This window comes from Bombina bombina, chromosome 5 (assembly GCF_027579735.1).
Source record: "Bombina bombina isolate aBomBom1 chromosome 5, aBomBom1.pri, whole genome shotgun sequence".
NCBI lineage: Eukaryota > Metazoa > Chordata > Amphibia > Anura > Bombinatoridae > Bombina > Bombina bombina.
The window spans coordinates 808,542,021-808,561,526 of NC_069503.1; the positions used below are offsets into that span (position 1 = coordinate 808,542,021).

The window sequence follows — 19,506 nt, forward strand, 5'->3', positions numbered from 1 at the left end:
GATTGTTACTACATTCACACACAATTTCTATAATAAACTCAGCAAATAAAGCAAATAATGGATGTCTCGTCCTTTAAAGCTTACATCATTGTTGTCTCTGTTCAATAACTTTTTTTCCATCGTTTTATTATCTGATGCAGTATGCTTGACAAATCCACCTTAAGAAGGGGGTGAGAAGCAGAGGCGGGCTAGGGGCTGCATGCATGGCGGTTCAGGACAGAGGATGGATATAGAATTTGCCAAGGATACAGCAGTGATACTTCACCGGAGCGTTGTATGGGCAGGAAGTTCTGTGTTCCCGGCTTATCATCACCTTGTGTCACAGCAGCTGCCTCATTTACACCAGAGACCTGTGACAAGCTAAACTTTCTGGACCTGACAAGGAATAGGTTTAAGGATGAGTTCTGTTCATTATTTTGCCACATAGCACCGGGTGCTCCTGGGGATAAAGTGGAGATGCTTACAGTCTGTTCTGCTACCGGGATCTCTACACCCTAAACTAAGCAATCAGTATAATATTAACGACTGTACATAGAAACACACTGGACACTAAATAAGCAGATACATTTTTTTAAATTGCATTTAGAAGACTTTCTTTTAAGGTATTTGGAATGGGAAAACATGATCACTCTATTTTCTGCGCTGTGCAAGAGTAGCTGCCCCAGACCCTGCAGGCAAGAGGGGTGCAGCACAGGGATTCTGCTGTGCCTGGGATTTAATTCATAGGCTGCCTGGACATGCCAGGAGAGTGGTGACAGGTAGACCTCAGCTTGGTCACAGACAATGCTAAAAGGTGTTAGCGCTGTCCTTGGGTGGACATAGAGGTTATGGGAGTGTAATAGCAAACATACTTTATACTGCTTTTGCTTTGTTTTCATCGCAAGTGAAGCTATATCTCAAAAACTAGAAGTGATGGCATCAGAAGTGGTGTGTGGACTTGTCTTTAGATTGCTTCTCCCAATATGCCTTCTAGTTGGTAAGTAATATTATTTTAGCTTATGTAGATACGCTCCCTCCTCTATTCACAAGTAATATTATGTCTAATAATATAAATTTATCATTTTTTCTACATATCTTTCTATCTATCTAATCTAATCTATCTATCTATTCTATCTATCTAATCTATCTATCTATCTATCTATCTATCTATCTATCTATCTATCTATCTATTCTAGCTTTCTAATCTATCTATCTATCTATCTATCTATCTCTCTATCTATCTATCTATCTATCTATCTATCTATCTATCTATCTATCTATCTATCTATCTATCTATCTATCTATCTATCTATCTCTTCTATCTATTCTATCTATCTTTTACCTGCTGCCACTGTGATATAGAATTATGTCGTTTTCTTTAATTATAATACATATATAATAATGAAGATAGATGCACTGAACAATAAACAAATTATTTGAACCACAAATTTTCCCATAAAAATGTATTTACATACAATCATTGAGAACATTTACCAAACTTACAAAAAAAAATGCAAGGTCATGTCTTATAGAAATAATGTTTTCACGTTACTTACTCTTCACTCATTAAAAAAAAAAGGAAAGCAACAATAAAATTGTAATTTTTATATTTGTACCTAATATTTCCTAAAGTTAACACAATTTCTATAAATTGGCCTTAATTTAAATTAAGCAGCCAATAAACTTTCCTAATCACTTTAGACATTATATATACAATTCAGATATAACTTTGTGTTCAACAATCTGAAAATTCACTCAGTACTTGTGAAATCTCAGTTTAGTGTGATATAGACGTTTGTTTATTTAACCAACTAAACATGCACATGATACTCCAGAAAGGTTTAGCCTTATTTACAATATTTAAATCCCCCTCCTCTAAATATAAAATTGCTTCTTGTTAAACCTAGATATTCTTGAGAGGTGATATGCATTTTTTTTTAGATAAAATCATTTTTTTAGTTCTCTAATATGACATTTAGGGGATGTTACTGACTTAAATGGCCACTAACCCAAAATCTTTCTTTCATGATTCAGATAGAGAATACAAATTTAAACAACATTACAATTTATTCTTCCATTATTTATTTAATATCATTTTTTAAATATCCTTAGTTGAAGAAAAAGCAATGCTCATGGTGAGCCAATCATACGAGGCTTCTATGTGCAGCAACCAATCAGCAGCTAGTGAGCATATCTAGATATGCTTTTAATCAAAGAATATCAAGAGAATAAAACAAATTAGATAATATAAGTAAATTAGAAAGATGTTTTAAAATTGCATTATCTTTCTAAATCATAAAGAAAAAATGTGGGTGGCATGTCCCTTTAAATATAACCTTTTATTATAAATGCAACTAGAGAAGTGCAGATTATCACAGATTCCAACATTAATATTTCAAAGCATACTCTCAAATGATTTAAGTTCTCTAATATGCACTCAATGATGGTTTATGTATTGTACTTGCAAAGTAGTAGAACACAATAATCAGCAAATATCATTTTCCTAATTACTTAAGCACAATATTGTGAAATTGTCCCAATGAAACAAAATCTAGAACAAAATCTTAAAATGCTATAGGTTAGACTGCACACATTATATAGGTTAATAAGGTAATTGATCCTATTAATATAGGTATGTATGTCCATTGCATCAGGTTAAATTTAATTATATATATATATTATATATATATATATATATATATATATATATACTATATATATATAATATATATATATTTATACTGTACTAGTCCACTCACTATTAAATATAGGAAACAAGTCTGCAATTCAATTTTCTTACTAGTCATCTCATGTAACCTCTTACTGGTCTTACTGATGAACTATAATGAGCTGCACCTATATAGATAAAAAAGGTCACCTCCTTTTGTTATCTATATTATCTCATGTGAAGATAAAATATGATATATATAGTTTTTAATGGTCATATTATTGGGCTACCAGGTGCGGAGAATTGCAAAAGTAGACAAGTACTGAGTTGTTATTCACAGTTTTTTTCTCTTCTTGTTGAGCATTATCTCATTAGTAAACATCTTATCGTAAAGTAAAAAAAGCTACTTTCTTCAGCACCTGTATTAGAGAAACTTGCCTGTTTCATAAAATCACCACTGGATTCCATTTACTAAACTATTCAAAGAAGGAAGATAAACTCTTTGTTAAATTTATATAAAAAAAAACCCGTAATGTTTATGTTTTTCTGTGGAATCATTATGTAAAGCATGAGTTAGCTTCTTAAAACCTTAAAGAGACAGTTCATTGGCCCAGGAAACATTGCCTTTTTAAATGTGGACAGATATAAAATGTTATAATAAAATGATATTGTTCATATCAATGTATTCTAAAAACATAAATTATATGAATATGAATCCCATGTCGCAGCTACAAAATTATTAATTGATATTGGTTATCTTCTTTTTTTCACTATAATCAACTAAACATTATAAATTTTCCTGTCTTTGTGACTAATATATCTAATTGATCTGTACTGGTCTGTCTTTCAAAGCATTCCATATATTATTTAGCTATTATGGAGATCAGCGATCAGGAGACTGGCAACAGTACCTATATAAAAGCCTACAGTTTAAATACATCTATTTTAAGAACCTTAATTAAAATAATATGAAACACTTTTACATCTATCTATCTATCTATCTATCTATCTATCTATCTATCTATCTATCTATCTATGTATCATCTATATATGTGTATAAGTATGCGTATATATATATATATATATATATATATATATATATGTTTGGGTGGTGTGTATATGAATTGTGTGTACAAATACACAAGTATATGCAATACGTATAGATACCACAGCTATATACAATTTGCTAATAATGTGATATTTTGGGGGAATTTTCACTATGAAGTAGTCATTTTTGGAGACTCAGAAGTATTTGGACTAAAATGCATTTACTTGTATTTGAATTACAACTTGCTATCTCTGTAATTCATGTGATTGTGTACCTGTCCTGAATCTATATACTTTTACATGAAATGCACAACCTTGTAGTCTGTCACTTATGACATTTTTTGCTGTCATGTTTGGAGCTGATAGTGAGCAGTTTAAACCCTCCCCGTTAGCAGACACCACCTTTTCTCCAGCTTAGAGTGTATACAACAGATAATAAAAGACAACACAGCTTAAAAATACAGCTTCAGTAAATAAAAGTGCTTTGCTGAGAAATCCACCCTAGCATGAAAGGGAAACAATGCACAAATAGCAACTTTTTTTCCAGTGAGGGCAAATATATTTTCCTTGGATTTGGATATAGAGGAGATTTGAAGTAATATTAGTGTTAAATGATTGGAACAAAATCTGTCACCAGGAAATATATTACATGTCAGTTTGTGTGTGGGTGTGTTGGTGGAGATTTTGGTGAAGAAACATTTCAACGTATGTATACTGCATATATAACATGTTCTTTGTACCTTTGGATCAAAGGCTTTTCATATTGCATAAAATACAGCATATCAGTAGTCCTCGCAGAGCCACTTAAAAATGTGCAACAAATAGTAGCACAAAAATAGACAGCAATAAAACAATAACCTGGTTCTCTTTACCACTATTAGCTCCCATATGGTGTTTTCAGATTAATAATTAAAGTGTTACATATACAATAGCAAACATGCTATTTTACATATTGAAAAATTCAATTAACAAAGGAAGTACATTCTTGCTACCCTTTAAACAAATTATTATCTTAGGAACAACATTTACTCCCAAAGTAAATATTTTTTGTGTATCTAAATATTTTGTCGACAAAAAGTCCAAATTAAAAAAACACTATTGGTTGTCTGTAATGTAAAAATGACTGTATCTATAAGGTATGTTATGGTGGATCCAGCTTAACAAACAGGGTCAAAACAAGTTCAGATAATATCAGATATTGTGAATGTCCATTCTATTTCTACAAATATTGTCTATGTATTTATAAAACTAATATTTATGAATAGCATTTTGCAGTGCCAAATGGCATTCGATACACAATACAAGTAACAAGTTATGTCGCTTAAATGGTTGGCTAATATGTAAAAAGCTCTTCTATTTCTTAAGATACTGTTGCTCAATTAATAATTTTGCATAATAAAAGAATCCTTCATACATTAATATGTGTGTTACAGACATGAGGTTTCTTAATAAATGAATAAAGTACAATAATGTTGTAACTCTGAATTATATTTGCTAAAAGTGGAAATACGTTATCCAATATTACAGAATTCAAATACATGGTCTACAAAGGCAAAACATTAAATTGAACATGAACACTGGGTTAATCAAGCGTCCAAACAGTTAAATGCCACTAGTTTTCAATGGGCCAATGACATGGATGTTTTCCGTATCAACAATGACATATTCTGCTCTTGAAACCAGCCAATAGAGTTTAGTTTCATTGTCATGGGTTTGAGCACTAGGCTTTTTTTTTTTTTTTTACTGTAGATGCATTCAACATCTCTAAATTTGCACTATCTTAAAATTAACAACTCACATTCCTTAAGATATTAATGACAGTAAAAAAAAACTGTTATTTGGGTATTTTTAAAAGACTAAAAAGTTAAATGTTCTCTTTTATCATTGTGTCATATTTTCATATGAAGAGGACTTACATAATACCAGGGGGGAAATACTTATATCAAAATGGCACATCCCATCTTCACATTCGATGAAACAGAATTAAACTGGACAAAAGCCATATTAGAAAATAGATATGCAATTTGACTATCCAAACTATAAGGGTACAGGGAATTGGCGGGCTGCACTACCAGATGAGTATCCTTTTAAATGTCCAGAGTTATTAGCATCTTTTTTACTTCCTTCATTTGTATTATTCTTCATTGTGGGTTTATAATGCCTTTTTAAGCACTAAAGGAAAGTGAGTTAGAAATACTAAGAGTGGCTATGAGAAATAGGAACGTTAATAAGCTATGTCACATCACTAACTCCTTTCAAGACAGGGAAACAAGAATTTTATGGGAGGGCACTGCTGCTTATTTCTTTTTTGTCATGTTAAATTATGCCATTTAGTTTTAATTATGCTATGTATATAAAGGCCTTGCATATTGTTTTACATAAGTTTCTAATATAGATTTATTTAAAAAATGGTACGGCTGCCAGTACCTACTACCTAGATAGTATATAGAATAGATAGATAGACAGATAGCTGATAGATAGTATATAGAATAGATAGATGATAGATAGATAGTCAGATAGTATATAGAATAGATAGATGATAGATAGATAGTCAGATAATATATAGAATAGATAGATCAATATAATAACGTTCTATAATATTTTTAAAAAATATTGAATGCACCAGAATTTATTTTCCTTGGGTAAAATGTATCATGGTAGTGTGAATCACTAAGTAAAGAAAGATAAAAACACATTATGATCAGATTTATTAGTTCAATCAGAGGGGATTTTCCATTCATATCATTTACTTGCTGCCTCTAGCTGTCTAATAAGAAGCCTTTTTATGTAACCAAGGAGTGATTGACTAATTTTCACATTGTTTTAGAACCCAATATACCTCTAATTGTAATTTGGATTCTAGAAAAAATAATGGCCTGTGTGAGATAGATCTTAGCAATTTGTTTTCTTTTATTAGTACAATATGAATTGCCTGAAGATATGTAATTATTTTCTAAAACCATTGCAGTCAGGATTATAGCTTCTTATTTTGTTGATTCATCTCTTGGACAAATATTTTTATTCAGTTTAAGAATGTATGTGCGTAAGATTTAATGAATTCACATTGTTGAAGTAGTAAATTAGCTACTGCGTATATTTAAACTCGTCAAGACACAAGTCAGAAAACACTGAGAATTATGTTTTATTGCCATCAAAAAACCCACCAATCACAGGCCACCTCCTGGTCACAAATGGCAAAGGAGCAAGGCAAGTGCACAATTTTAACTATTTGTTAATGCTTTTGCACACATTGAGATAAAAAATAAATACAAATTAAATCCTCTAATGAAACAGAATTATAATAAATCCTTATTGAGTGTTATCTATAGACTAAAATATTCAGTACCCAAGTTATGTGAACAGAAATTTATTAAACATTACACAACTTCTCAGGAAAGTCTAAACCTTTTTTTCAACACAAAATACAAGCATATGATAATAGGCAAGCATGTATAGAGCAGTTATGGTTAAATATTGAAAGTGCATCAGTATTAAAGGGACAGTGTACAACAATTTTCATGTAGCTGCATGTAATAGACACTACTATAAAGAAGAATGCACAGATACTGATCTAGAAATCTAGTATAAAGACTTTTAAAAACTCACTTAGAAGCTCCTAGTTTAGCACTGTTGATGAGGTTAGGCTGGGACACCCAGTAAAAGGGGCTTGGAAAGTAGAAAGAGCAGACATTCCTCCCCCTCTCCCCTTCCCTGCATATGAAATGATGGATTACATAAACAATAGCAGCTGGAATCTGTAGACCTGGGGCTACATCTAAAACTTTGGGGCATGGTTAAGAGTCTGAAAATCAGCACAATGTTATTAAAAAATAAGCAAAACTGTACATCGTTACAAAAACAATTCCAGATGGGCTATATAAATTGATTATCTACAAAACATTTATGCAAAGAAAAATCTAGTGTACAATGTCCCTTTAGACCCCACCATCACTGTACGGACCAAATCAGCAATTTAGGTTCAACAAATTCTTTATATTTAAAATCATATTATGTTTTTTTCTCTTCAGGCTCTTAGAGCTTAGTCACGAACATACTGTTGTATTATGGCGCCATTTTCATACCACATGGCTTGCTGTCTCAAGGACATATTATTACAGCCTTCCTGAAAATCAATTGCAGTTTCATTTTGTGCAGTTTCAGATGGTTTGTTTTACAATAGTAGGGCACTTGCTCCCTCGGTACGGTAGAGATTAATACTGCTCTGATTCTATGCCATAGTAGCAAAATTGTTTAGAGAAGAGTTGCTAAATATTTAATGTTGTTGTGCCCTCCAGAAAGTCAGTAGAGCAAGTGAAACATCAGTGGCTTCTATGTTTATATTGTGATCAATAAAAATAGCTTTTGTTTATGTGGATATTCCGAATATGTTTTACCTTAATTTGTACTGATTTCAAAGTAAGATGTGATAAATGAATGAAAACGTTGTTGATGATTTACAATCACATGCTGTTGGATGTCTGATTTTGCTGGATGCCATTTTATGTGAAAATGATCCATAACAAATAAAGTTTTGATTACAGATCTTCTTCACACATTAAATATAGTACGGATGACTAGACTAAAGTGGTTTATTTAGATATTATATTTTGGGTAAATATTTGGATTTAGGTTACAGATTGAACCTTAATTCTAGGGTTAGGGATTAGAGTTAGGGATGGTGGTTAAATCAAAGCTAGTATTTACACAATGTATGGCAAATAAGACTGTAATATATCCAGAAGGTTTGTACCCCCTCCACAGGTGACATACCTGCACAGATGACATTGCTGCAGCCATATTGTGACCATGGTGATATTGTGAATGCAGTATTTTGGCAACATAATTACTGTTACATTCCCAATGTTTTATTGTAGTGTGACTGCAGCATGCATTTCTCTTGTGTGCCTCCTATATTGTGTGTCCCTGCTATGTAACTCATTTCTCATAATAAAATGAAGAAAGCAAATATAAGTTATTTTTAAACGATAAAAGTCACATGTTGTGTTCCCGTTAAATAAATTTACTCAGCAAATCTGGGAGAGTTATGAATTATTTTAACATCTAGGCCTGTATTTAAATATATAAGACATAGCTTTCTATGGGACATTGTTTTGTGTACCTCAGTGTCAATGGGTTAACTGAGCATATTTTTATATAAGCTTCTGGGAGTGCAAATGCCCAGCTTTTTCCTTACATAACATTTCTAGATTTGTGACGTAATTTTTCAAGTTAACTCTCTGATATTGCTGTCTGGGTATAAGCTGTTTGTCTTCTTTAAGGAATATCCAGCATTCAGATATGTAACATGATACAGCAATAAAACCAGACCTCCTCTCCCTTTCCTTGCCCTAAACCACAAGTTTTTATCTTTGCTAGACTAAAATATTTTAGAAGCTTGATACATCCCAGAAGCCACATTTATTACAGTGTACAACATTTATTTATATACACCCTTCAGTGGCTTATTTAAGGGACATAATATTCAGTTTGACTGTTTATGCATAATGTACATAACTATCTAAGTACTATGGGCTAGATTACGAATGAAGCGCAAATGAATTATTATTATCATTATTATTATCAGGTATTTGTAGAGCGCCAACAGATTCTGCAGCGCTGTAAACGAGTGTTAATTGCGCTAGAAGTAAGATTTTTGCATAGTCGGGTTGCACTCGTATTATGGGGTGAAAGTAAACTGTTTTCGCTCTTGCGGTAACCCGATGAGCACAAAAATCCGAAGTTAGAATATCTTGTGTGCGTTTATGTTATCCCCCATAGAAGTCAATAGTGGAAAAAAAGTGGGGAAAAAATCTATCACCCCTCTCTCATGCAAACACAGTCGCATATTCCCATTTGCGCTAACCTAACATTAAAATATGAGTATTTCATATTCCAATGTTCTTTACATAGAATAATTTGTTCTATATATTCATAAATACATACTTCTACATATATCTGATGTTTTTCTGGTACAATATATATCCATACTTATATATATATATATATATATATATATATATACACAATATATATCCATACTTATATATATATATATAATTATATATAGGTATATATATATATATATATATATATATATATATATATATATATATATATATATATATATATATATATATATATATATATATAGGAATATCTATAAATACATAAAACATATTCTGATATGGAAATATTTACAGTAAATACACAGTATAACACTTTATTAAATATAATTTTGCATTGATATGATTTTACATGTTTTCATCTACTTAACGGCATAGTGCTCCAATGCACACACACATATATATAATTATAATTACGTATATATATGTTTATGTGTATTTATGAGTTTATATGTGTATATATGTCTTTAAATACATATGTACACATATAACTACATATGTACACATATATACATATATATATTTACATACATACATCATTAGAGATGTATATGTACTGTATGTTTCGCAAAGTTAAAGCCCTTTGCCTGCCTTTATTTTAACACCTGAGATCTTTGAGCCCTTATAACTTTTTTGTGCAATCATTTTTGTGAATCATTTTTATTAGATGGTGCTATCATGAGTGTAAGTGTATTTTTATGTGTTTTGTGCCATTTTTATGTTTAGCGAAGCAGTTAACCAGAGCTCTGAAGTTAATGATTCTAGCATAAATTGCGATTGTGCTAAGGTGATCGCGTTTACTTTCAACTTGTTATACAAATGATAAGCCCAATGAGTGTACAACTGAGTACAACATTTTTTTTAGCATTTGAAATTGTCATTTTGTTTGTAAAAGTGACTCACTGTCTTATACATTGACAATCTTAGCGTACATTGCATACTTAATTATATATTTTATTGGGGCTTAATGTTTTTGCGTATTGCCCCTTTAAGTGGATGTGTGACTCAATACTCAGCATTCTGGCATTTAAGTGTGATATGCACTTATTCAACTCCTGTGTGGGAGACTCAGAACTCCCAAATTTAATGTTTTTAAAAAAGCATAGTTATCCAGCCATTTCATATTATGGGCTGCATTGGAATTTTTCTCACTTCAATATAAATGTCTTAGGCATGAGTGAATGTTTGCCACTTAGTTTAATGGAAATTCAGATGTTTTTCTGACATTATAACATATATCTGTTCAGTGGAATGTTGCATCTCATAGACATTTATTAAAAACAGTCTAATTCCAGTGAGCCACATATCCTAGAAATTTACTTCTGACTCCTACATTTTAAATTAAAGGGAATATGTTTGTGTGCATTAAATGTCCATATATTATGGCAAACTGTGTGGATTTCTTGTTAGAATCACATTTAACAGTCACTATCTTTATACGCTTTAAGGATTTAAGTTGTGCCCATCTTGGTACAGGGAAACTATGGGAACACTACTGAGTATGCCTGGCTTTTTTTTGCTACAGACTAAGGCATCTTTAAAGCCACATAATATTCAAAATTAAACTTTCCTGTTCCAGAAAGAGCAAGCAATTTTAATAGATTTTTCAATTTATTCCCATTATCACATTTACTTAATTATCTTTGTATCCTTTGTTGAATCACATACCTAGGTAGGTTTAGGAACAGCCTCACACTACTGGGAGCTAGCTGGTGATTGGCGGCTACACAGAAATGCCTTTTGTAATGGCTCACTGGGGTTCAACTCATTATATGCAAGCAATAGTGCAATAATAAAATTCATGTTAGACCATTTTTATATTTTGCAATTCCTTGCATACAACTATGTGTTTAAACCCTGAAAAAGAATTATACACCACTGGTCTGGAGATGAACTACCATTAGGTATTATGACATGTAAATATTGCCTAAATTACATAAGATATTATTGTTTACACTCGGTCTCATCCCCTCTACAAGGTCTTCTATTTTACAGATGTAAATATACAAATATTCTGAAATCCAAACCTTTCCACTCTTAGTTTGGATAAAAGTAGACGTGCATTTTTCAGTTTCGTTCACTGCTGAATGCGGAAGAAGGCGGCTGCTCACTGCATTCGGCTCTTTCAAACCCGGATTTCTTCTTGTGAAAGTGCAACACATTAAGAACTGTATTTGCACAGATCTTAGAGTGTTGCACTCTCACAAGAAGAAGTCCGGCTCAGAAAAGAGCCAAATGTCATGAGCAGCTGCCTTCTTCCGCATTCGGCAGTGTTTTGAAACCTTTATTTATTATATGTGGGCATTAAATATTTATTATATAAATGGACATGAAAGTCCTGGAACCTTGTCTGCCCGGGATTGCGGTAAGTGGACAGCATGTGCTGCCCACAGGTAATATTGTACAACCAATTCTTTGTGCAGCCACGCCCCCTGCTCTCATGCAACCAGTTGCAGGAGAGTAGGGCTTGTCAATCATCCCACCCGGATCTGTTCAGAACGATTTGACTGTTCCACCTCTTAAGACCTCAGCTACTAAACTAGTGTTTCAGGCCTGGCTCAGGGACTAAAACTGCACTTTCATAAACGGGGCCCATTTACTTTAATCATTAGTTATTAGCAATGACTAGAAATGTTGAATTTATTGAATTTACTTATTTTGGCTAATAATACCCACAATTTTGTAGTATATTGATTTATGAAAGAAAACAAAAAATGTATACCTGTCTGACAAGGGGGTTGTTTCGGACCCTTTTATAATAATTGGGGGTCGCAAAAATTCCAAAGTGATATAAATCAGAGGTTCTGAGATAGAATATGCAATTTAATAGCCTTTTCAATTTACTTCTATTATCTAACTGACTCTTCTCAGTATTCTTGGTATTCTTTGTTACAAAAATTACTTGGTAGGCTTAGGAGGAGCAATCTACTTCTGGGTGCTAGCTTGTGATTGGTGGCTGCATCCATATACTTCTTCTCATTAGGTCACTAGGGGCAAGATTATGAGTTGAGCAAATATTTGCGCTTCTGCCTACCCATAATCTGAGTGCTACTGAGCGCGACATTACGGTTGACAAGAGCAAATATCCCTCCCTCATGATCGCATCCTCCCGCTCAAAAGCACTCTCTATCACAGTTTAAGTTTTCCAACATAGACTTCAATGGAACCTCGTTTGCATGCCGACAGTCTAACAGCCACAGCTTGTGTAACCCCTATCACAACTACATATTATATATTTATATGAATGTATAGATATATATTTATGTGTATACTGTATATGTATGAATATACATATATACTCATAGAAATATATAAGTATGTATGTATATATTTATGTGTTTATATGTGTATTTATGTATGAATACATACATTTTTATGTATACATTTATATACATCTATTTAAAGAGATTTCTGTCTTAATAAATGTTTCACATAGGATCCCTATGTAAAAGCCCAGTTTTTTTCACCTTACATCTCCTCACTTTGAGCCTTTATAACTTATTTGTGCAATAATTTTATAAACATTTTTTATCAGACAGTGTTAATATGAGAGTTACTGTGCATTATAATATATTTTTGAGGTGTTTGGTGCAACTTTTTTTTCACTTAACTAGAGGTCTGCGTTTGGGGTGTTTACCAATGCGCAAAATGCGATCACGACCTTGCGGCTGCATTTTCAACCCACTTGTAATATGAATAGTTTTCGGGTGTGCACAAAAAGGCACATTTTTGCCCCAACGTCAGCGCACAGGAGCTTTGCTATACAACTGTAATCTAGCCCTAGATGTGCTCAGATAGAACCCAGTAGTGCATTGCTGCTCTGGTGCTAACTTTAACCATGTTTTTAATCACTTTGAAAGCATTAAACACACGGTTATGTGCAAGTACACACAGTACAATACTATCATTCTCTAACACATTATAGCATGTTCTTTTTGCACTTATATGTCCCATTAAAGGGCAATTGCAGTTGAAACATTACATGCTCTACTTCATTAGGGTATATAATTTTAAAACTAGTGACCCTGCACCTCTATGTGTTTATTAACCCCTGCAAAAGCAGTGCTCTGCTTGTCCTGAGCAGTACGGCTAGTATGTGTTTAATCCATTTGCTGGGGTTAAACACATATAGGTGCAGGGTTGCTTGTCTTAAAATGACACGCTCTTACAAATTAGAGCATGTATTTTTTTTTACTATAATGGCCCTTTAATTGTTGATGTAAACTGTGCATTTATAATAAAATAAATGTAATGTCCCTAAAATATTTTAAAAATATTGGAGTCTAGCACACTCCTTATAAGTATAGCTTTTCTACAGCTCAAATAGAAAGTAGTCATTGGTAAAAAGTAATAAATATGCCATTATACTATACAAACATGCGGTTGAAATATTGCAATTTTCTCTCTGCATTTACTTTGGCACTCTGAGTAGAGCTATATCCAAATATCAAAAAGGTATTTTCAGGAAATTTTGTATGAATATTTTATTTAACCAGTGGAATTGAGTAGGGCATGAAGAGGATATGAGAGTTTGTTACTGTAATATGCATTATGTGTACTTAGGTTGCATGAGGGACTGTGGAGCATTAATATATAGTAGATATTTAACTCCTAAACTATTCATGTTATAAACCCAGCCTGGGCTCAAGGGGGTTGGACCTGTATGATGGGGTGCAGTCTTGGTGGTGTGAAGGGTGCGACTTATTGTCAGTTCTAGGGGGTGCCGCAGTACTCTGCTCCCCCCCATTCATTACTGTAACAACCCAAAAACCTTAAAGGTGGCAGCTGTTCTAATTTAAAAGGTAGTGCATTTTTTTTATATGTCTATTACATAACACAGACCAAGGAGAGAGGAAAAGGAGGGGCCCACTGACTCCCCGACCCACCCACAGAATGACCAGTCCCACCCTCTGTCACATTCCCACCCACAAATCACCAGTAACCTCTGGGAAGGAAGTGACCCCTAATTATTAAATCCTAGAGACACCACTGCCCATGAACCCTTTATATTTTACTTTGTGGTCAGCTTTTTTCACCCCAAAATTTAGAACCACGTCTGGTGGTGCCCAGGGTGGAACAATGTACTATGGAGAGGGGAAGTTGGGTAATTCTGAGAAAGGTTTTGATGTTCCTGTTAGGGTTTCTAGTAGACATGTGCGATTCGTTTCGGTTCGATTCGGAAATTCGGAAAATTCGGCAAATTCGGCGATTCGGATTGAACCGAATTTCCGAATTAAAATTCTGCCGAATTTTCCGAATCTAACCGAATCGAACTGAATCGATTCGTAAATTCGGATGGCCATTGGGATTACACTAGTATTGTACAGTATGTTAGGTTAACACCTAATATACAGTATAATACTAGTCTAATCCCACCTAACACTTACCGAAATGCCGAATTTACGAACCAAATTGAACCGAATTGAACCGAATCGAACCGAATCCTGCCGAATTTCTTCTAATCCGAATGAATCCGAAACGAATCCGAAACGAATCGATTCATAATTTTCCGAATTCGAATCGATCCGAACCGAACTTCGAAAAATTCCGAATCGATCCGAACCGAACCGAACCGAATTTTTTCGCCATGCACATGTCTAGTTTCTAGCAACCCGAGATTTCTGAGATAGAAATAGTGGAGGGGACAATGAAACAGAATCCTAAACACAGAGAATGATGCAGATTGCAGGACAGTAAGGATGTCTAATGTATTGCTAAATAAATATGAAATGCATTAGTTTAAAATATACTGCTTGTCACTTAAGCAACCAATGGGTAGATGAACTGTGTCAACCAATGATTGTGTTTTATCCATAATTACTAAGATTTCCAAATACAGCAACATAACCGTAAACTCAAAATATTCAGTAGTGATTTTTAAATGCTTTTAGAATTATTTTTGCCAGAATGCTTGCATCTACACCTGCATTTACATATCCTCAGGCAATTTTATTATTATTATTATTATTATATTATTATATAACTAGTATTAAGGCTAAAAAATTGTCATATATTTAAATGGTATTCTTTATATCAATAACAATTTCAAACCCAGTACTGTTGACAATGCCATCTATTTCTGATATTTTTGATATTTTTTCTAAAAATATTTCATTACATGAAGAAAAGCAGTAAACTACTTGTTTCAGACTGTACTTTAATCATTGAGATTGCTGACTATGGTTGAATTTAAACTGTAGTGAACGTGTGTGTGTGTGGGGGGGGGGGGGGCTCGGCTCATTGCTTTACTGGGCCCAGGCAACACTTGAGCCATCCCGGAACACACTCATTGGTTGTTCACTCATTTATAAATACTCCTAACTGATCTCAGGAGAGAAGGAAACCTACAGTAAAATATTGGTGCCCATATTGCTTTATGGACACAAAAAAGCGTAACATTTATTTTCAAAATATTTAAATAAAAAAAAATACATCTGCCTATTATTCTTAGGCTAATATTTGCTTTGAATGCATTCTTCTATGTTGCATTTAGAGTTTAATATCCCTTTAATTGCTACAAATGTACTGACAAAAGAAACAATAGTTTAGGGATGTTCAAACATTTCACATTTATTTATTTTTTAGTGAAAAAAAAGAGATACACAGTGCTGCGGAATCTGTTGGCGCTCTGTAAATAACTGATGATAATATTATTAATAACAATAATAACACATAGTATTTATGGGTAAACTAACTTCAGATGAGCAATACCTCATTGGTTTGGCTTACACAAGTGCCTGTAGCATATTGCTATGAAATGTCTGTACTACTTTGACAACTCATATCATGATCTCCACCAATTTTCTCCTTTTGAAAATAGTTGCTTTTGCCTGTTGAAATCACCACCTACACTAAAAAAAATTGAATACTGAAGTATTCTTGATAAGAGCAATGCAAACAAGAAGCAGCAACAGAAACCAACCTCCCAGTGGTGGGTAAGAGACATAGCACAGCTTATTTAAATGGGTGTCCCTTTAACCCCTTTCATGCCAAAATATAGATTTAATATGCATAGTTGTTTCTTTTTCATATGCATTGTCTCTTGAACTACGTTATTACTATTATTTCAATATAGATAATTCTAGTCTCCAATTTGTAGCATTATAATTAAAACAATTTTATTAAAGGGTCATGAAACCAATTTTTTTTTCTATCGTGATTCAGACAGAGCATATAATTTTAAACAACTTTCCAATTTACTTCTTTTATCTAGTTAGCTTTGTTCTTTTTGTATTACTTGTTGAAAAGCATACTTGGTGGGCTCAGAGCTGGGAGCTATCTGTTGATTGGTGGCTGCACATATATGTTTGTTATCACTTGTTTACTGATGTGTAAAGCTAGCTCCAAGTAGTGCATTGCTTCTCTTTCAATAAAAGATACAAAGAGAATGAAGCAAAATTTATATAAAAAAAAAATATAATAGAAGTAAAATGGAAACATTTAAAATTGTATGCTCTATCTGAATCATGAAAGAAACATTTTAGGTTTCATGTCCCTTTAAATGTAATTTGACCCTTTCTTTTTTTCAACTCAAAGAATCAGAAATCACATTCTGATTGGTTGGAATCCACAGCACATTAGTGCATTGCATTTTACATCTTTAACGATGAACCTTAGTTAGACAAAATATATATAATGCTTTATTGATATGTAGCCTTCAGAAACAAAATCTAAGAATAGCCTGGGCAAGGATACAAAGATACATTATTTATAAGACAACGTGCACTCTGTCTTCTTTCTGCTGGTGATGTAAATACATAGCCTTGTCAGAAATTCACAAGACAATCACATTTTATGGCAGAAACAACTTAAACTGCCTATCTGCTGGTTTCTCAATTGCTCTTTTACTAAGCTGCCGACTCAGATCTCTTTTCAAACAGACGAGTGGCGATTTCTGGCAAAGTGACATCAACACTTAAAGAGTCTCTCAGGCTAAATTATGTTTAAAAGTCAAACATTGGAATTGGGCTGGAAGGCTGGAAACTTTTATGTTACATTTACTTTTTTTTATTTTTTTATTTTTTTTAATTCTCATTGTGATTTACCAAAGTAAAAATAAACAAATAAATAAAGACAGTGTTAGCTTTTCAAGCATATTGTAACATATTTTTATCCACGGTAATGATGTGTCATTTATCTTCCAGTTATAATTGCATAGCCAGATGTGCTGCATTAAATTAAACTGAAAAAGCATAATCAGATAAGCATAAATTATACTGGTTAGCAGCAATAAATACCAGATAAAGTTTTGTAACAGTAATGTATCCATCAGTCAGTTCCCAACTTCATTTTGTCATTAAATCACATTTTATTCCACCTCTTAAAGGGACATTATACACTCATTTTTTCTTTGCATAAATGTTTTGTAGATGATCTATTTATATAGCCCATAAAGTGTTTTTTTTTTGTTTTTTTTAAATGTATAGTTTTGCTTATTTTTAAATAATATTGCTCTGATTTTCAGACTCCTTACCAAGCCCCAATGTTTTATGAGAATACCGTCAGATACCTACTCCAACTTGCTCCTTTTGGTGTAAAGGGTCTTTTCATATGCAAAAGAAGGGGGAGGGGGGAGTGTCTTATTTCCCACTTGCAGTGGGCTTTCCAGCTACCTTTTCAACAGAGCTAAACTGAGAGCTTCTAAGTAAGTTTTTAAACAGTTTTATACTGGATTTCTGTGCATCTTATTCTTTATAGTTGTTTCAGCAGATTTAAGGGATACAATCAATGTTTTTCACATTCGAAAATGCTGCTGAAAAAAGTAATCACAGCCCCCATAGTATACACAGGCTCTCAATGTTTGATAATGGTAAACAGAATTACCTTCACAGTAATCTTTATTGCAGTTTTGTTTTGATGTACAGGTAGCCCTCAGTTTACGCCGGGCTTAGGTTCCAGAAGGAATGGTTGTAAATCAAAACCGTTGTAAATTGAAACCCAGTTTATAATGTAAGTCAATGGGAAGTGAGGGAGTTAGGTTCCAGGCCCCTCTCAAAATTGTCATAAGTAACACCTAATACATTATTTTTAAAGCTTTGAAATGAAGACTTTAAAAGCTAAACAGCATTATAAACCTAATAAAATAATCACACAACACAGAATATATATTAACTAAGTTAAATTGACAAAACATTTGCTAAACAGCATTATAAACCTAATAAAATAAGCCCACAACACAGACTTCACTTGCATTTTTCTGCAAACAGTTCTTTCTATGCATTCCAATCTGGACTGATTTATAGACAGGAAGATCTTTTCCCTTTGAAATCTGCTCGATAGCTCAGGTCTGGTTAAACTTATTAATTTCAGCTTGCTTGGCTTTGCTGAAACACAAGCAGACAGCTCCACCTACTGGCTATTTTAATAAGTGCACTGCTTCTCAATGCTTTCCAATAGCAGTCACATGACTGGAAAAAAGGTTGTTATTCTGAAACAGTGTAAATTGAACCGTTGTAAAACGAGGGCCACCTGTACTTCACTTCACTTAAGTAAAATGAAGAAAATGTTGTAAGAATGTTTTAATCATTTGCCTCTTTAAATTTCATACTAAAATGTTCTGTATCATTGTTACAAACTTAAACTATTCCATGATTATGCATATACTATAAATCCTACATATGTGCAACTCCTATTGTAGGTAACTAAAACAGTGTTAATTACACAAATTAAGAATTAACATCTGGCTCTCATATGCAGTGTAAGTCTTGTGTGTTTTGTGTGTGTGTGTGTGTGTGGAGGGGGGTATTTTTAAACTGTTTTAATTAAGGTACAGTAATGTGTTTTTTGTTGTTTTGTTCTTTTTTTTTGTTCAATGGAAGATTTTTTTGCATATTTGACCAGCACATGCTTTATAATTTGCTAAGATTTAGTTGACTTAAAGGGCCATTATACACTCATTTTTTCGTTGCA

General features: G+C 33.0%; 1 protein-coding gene across 1 annotated transcript in view; it reads left to right on the forward strand.

The window, feature by feature from the left end:
* The first annotated feature begins 249 nt into the window (after positions 1-249).
* The window catches only part of PIEZO2 (piezo type mechanosensitive ion channel component 2), a 655,528-nt gene continuing 636,271 nt past the window's right edge, over positions 250-19,506 (forward strand). The window contains exon 1 of the mRNA XM_053714912.1: positions 250-976. Coding sequence (XP_053570887.1) covers positions 913-976 — 64 coding nt within the window. The 5' untranslated portion in view covers positions 250-912. The remainder of the gene's footprint in view (positions 977-19,506) is intronic.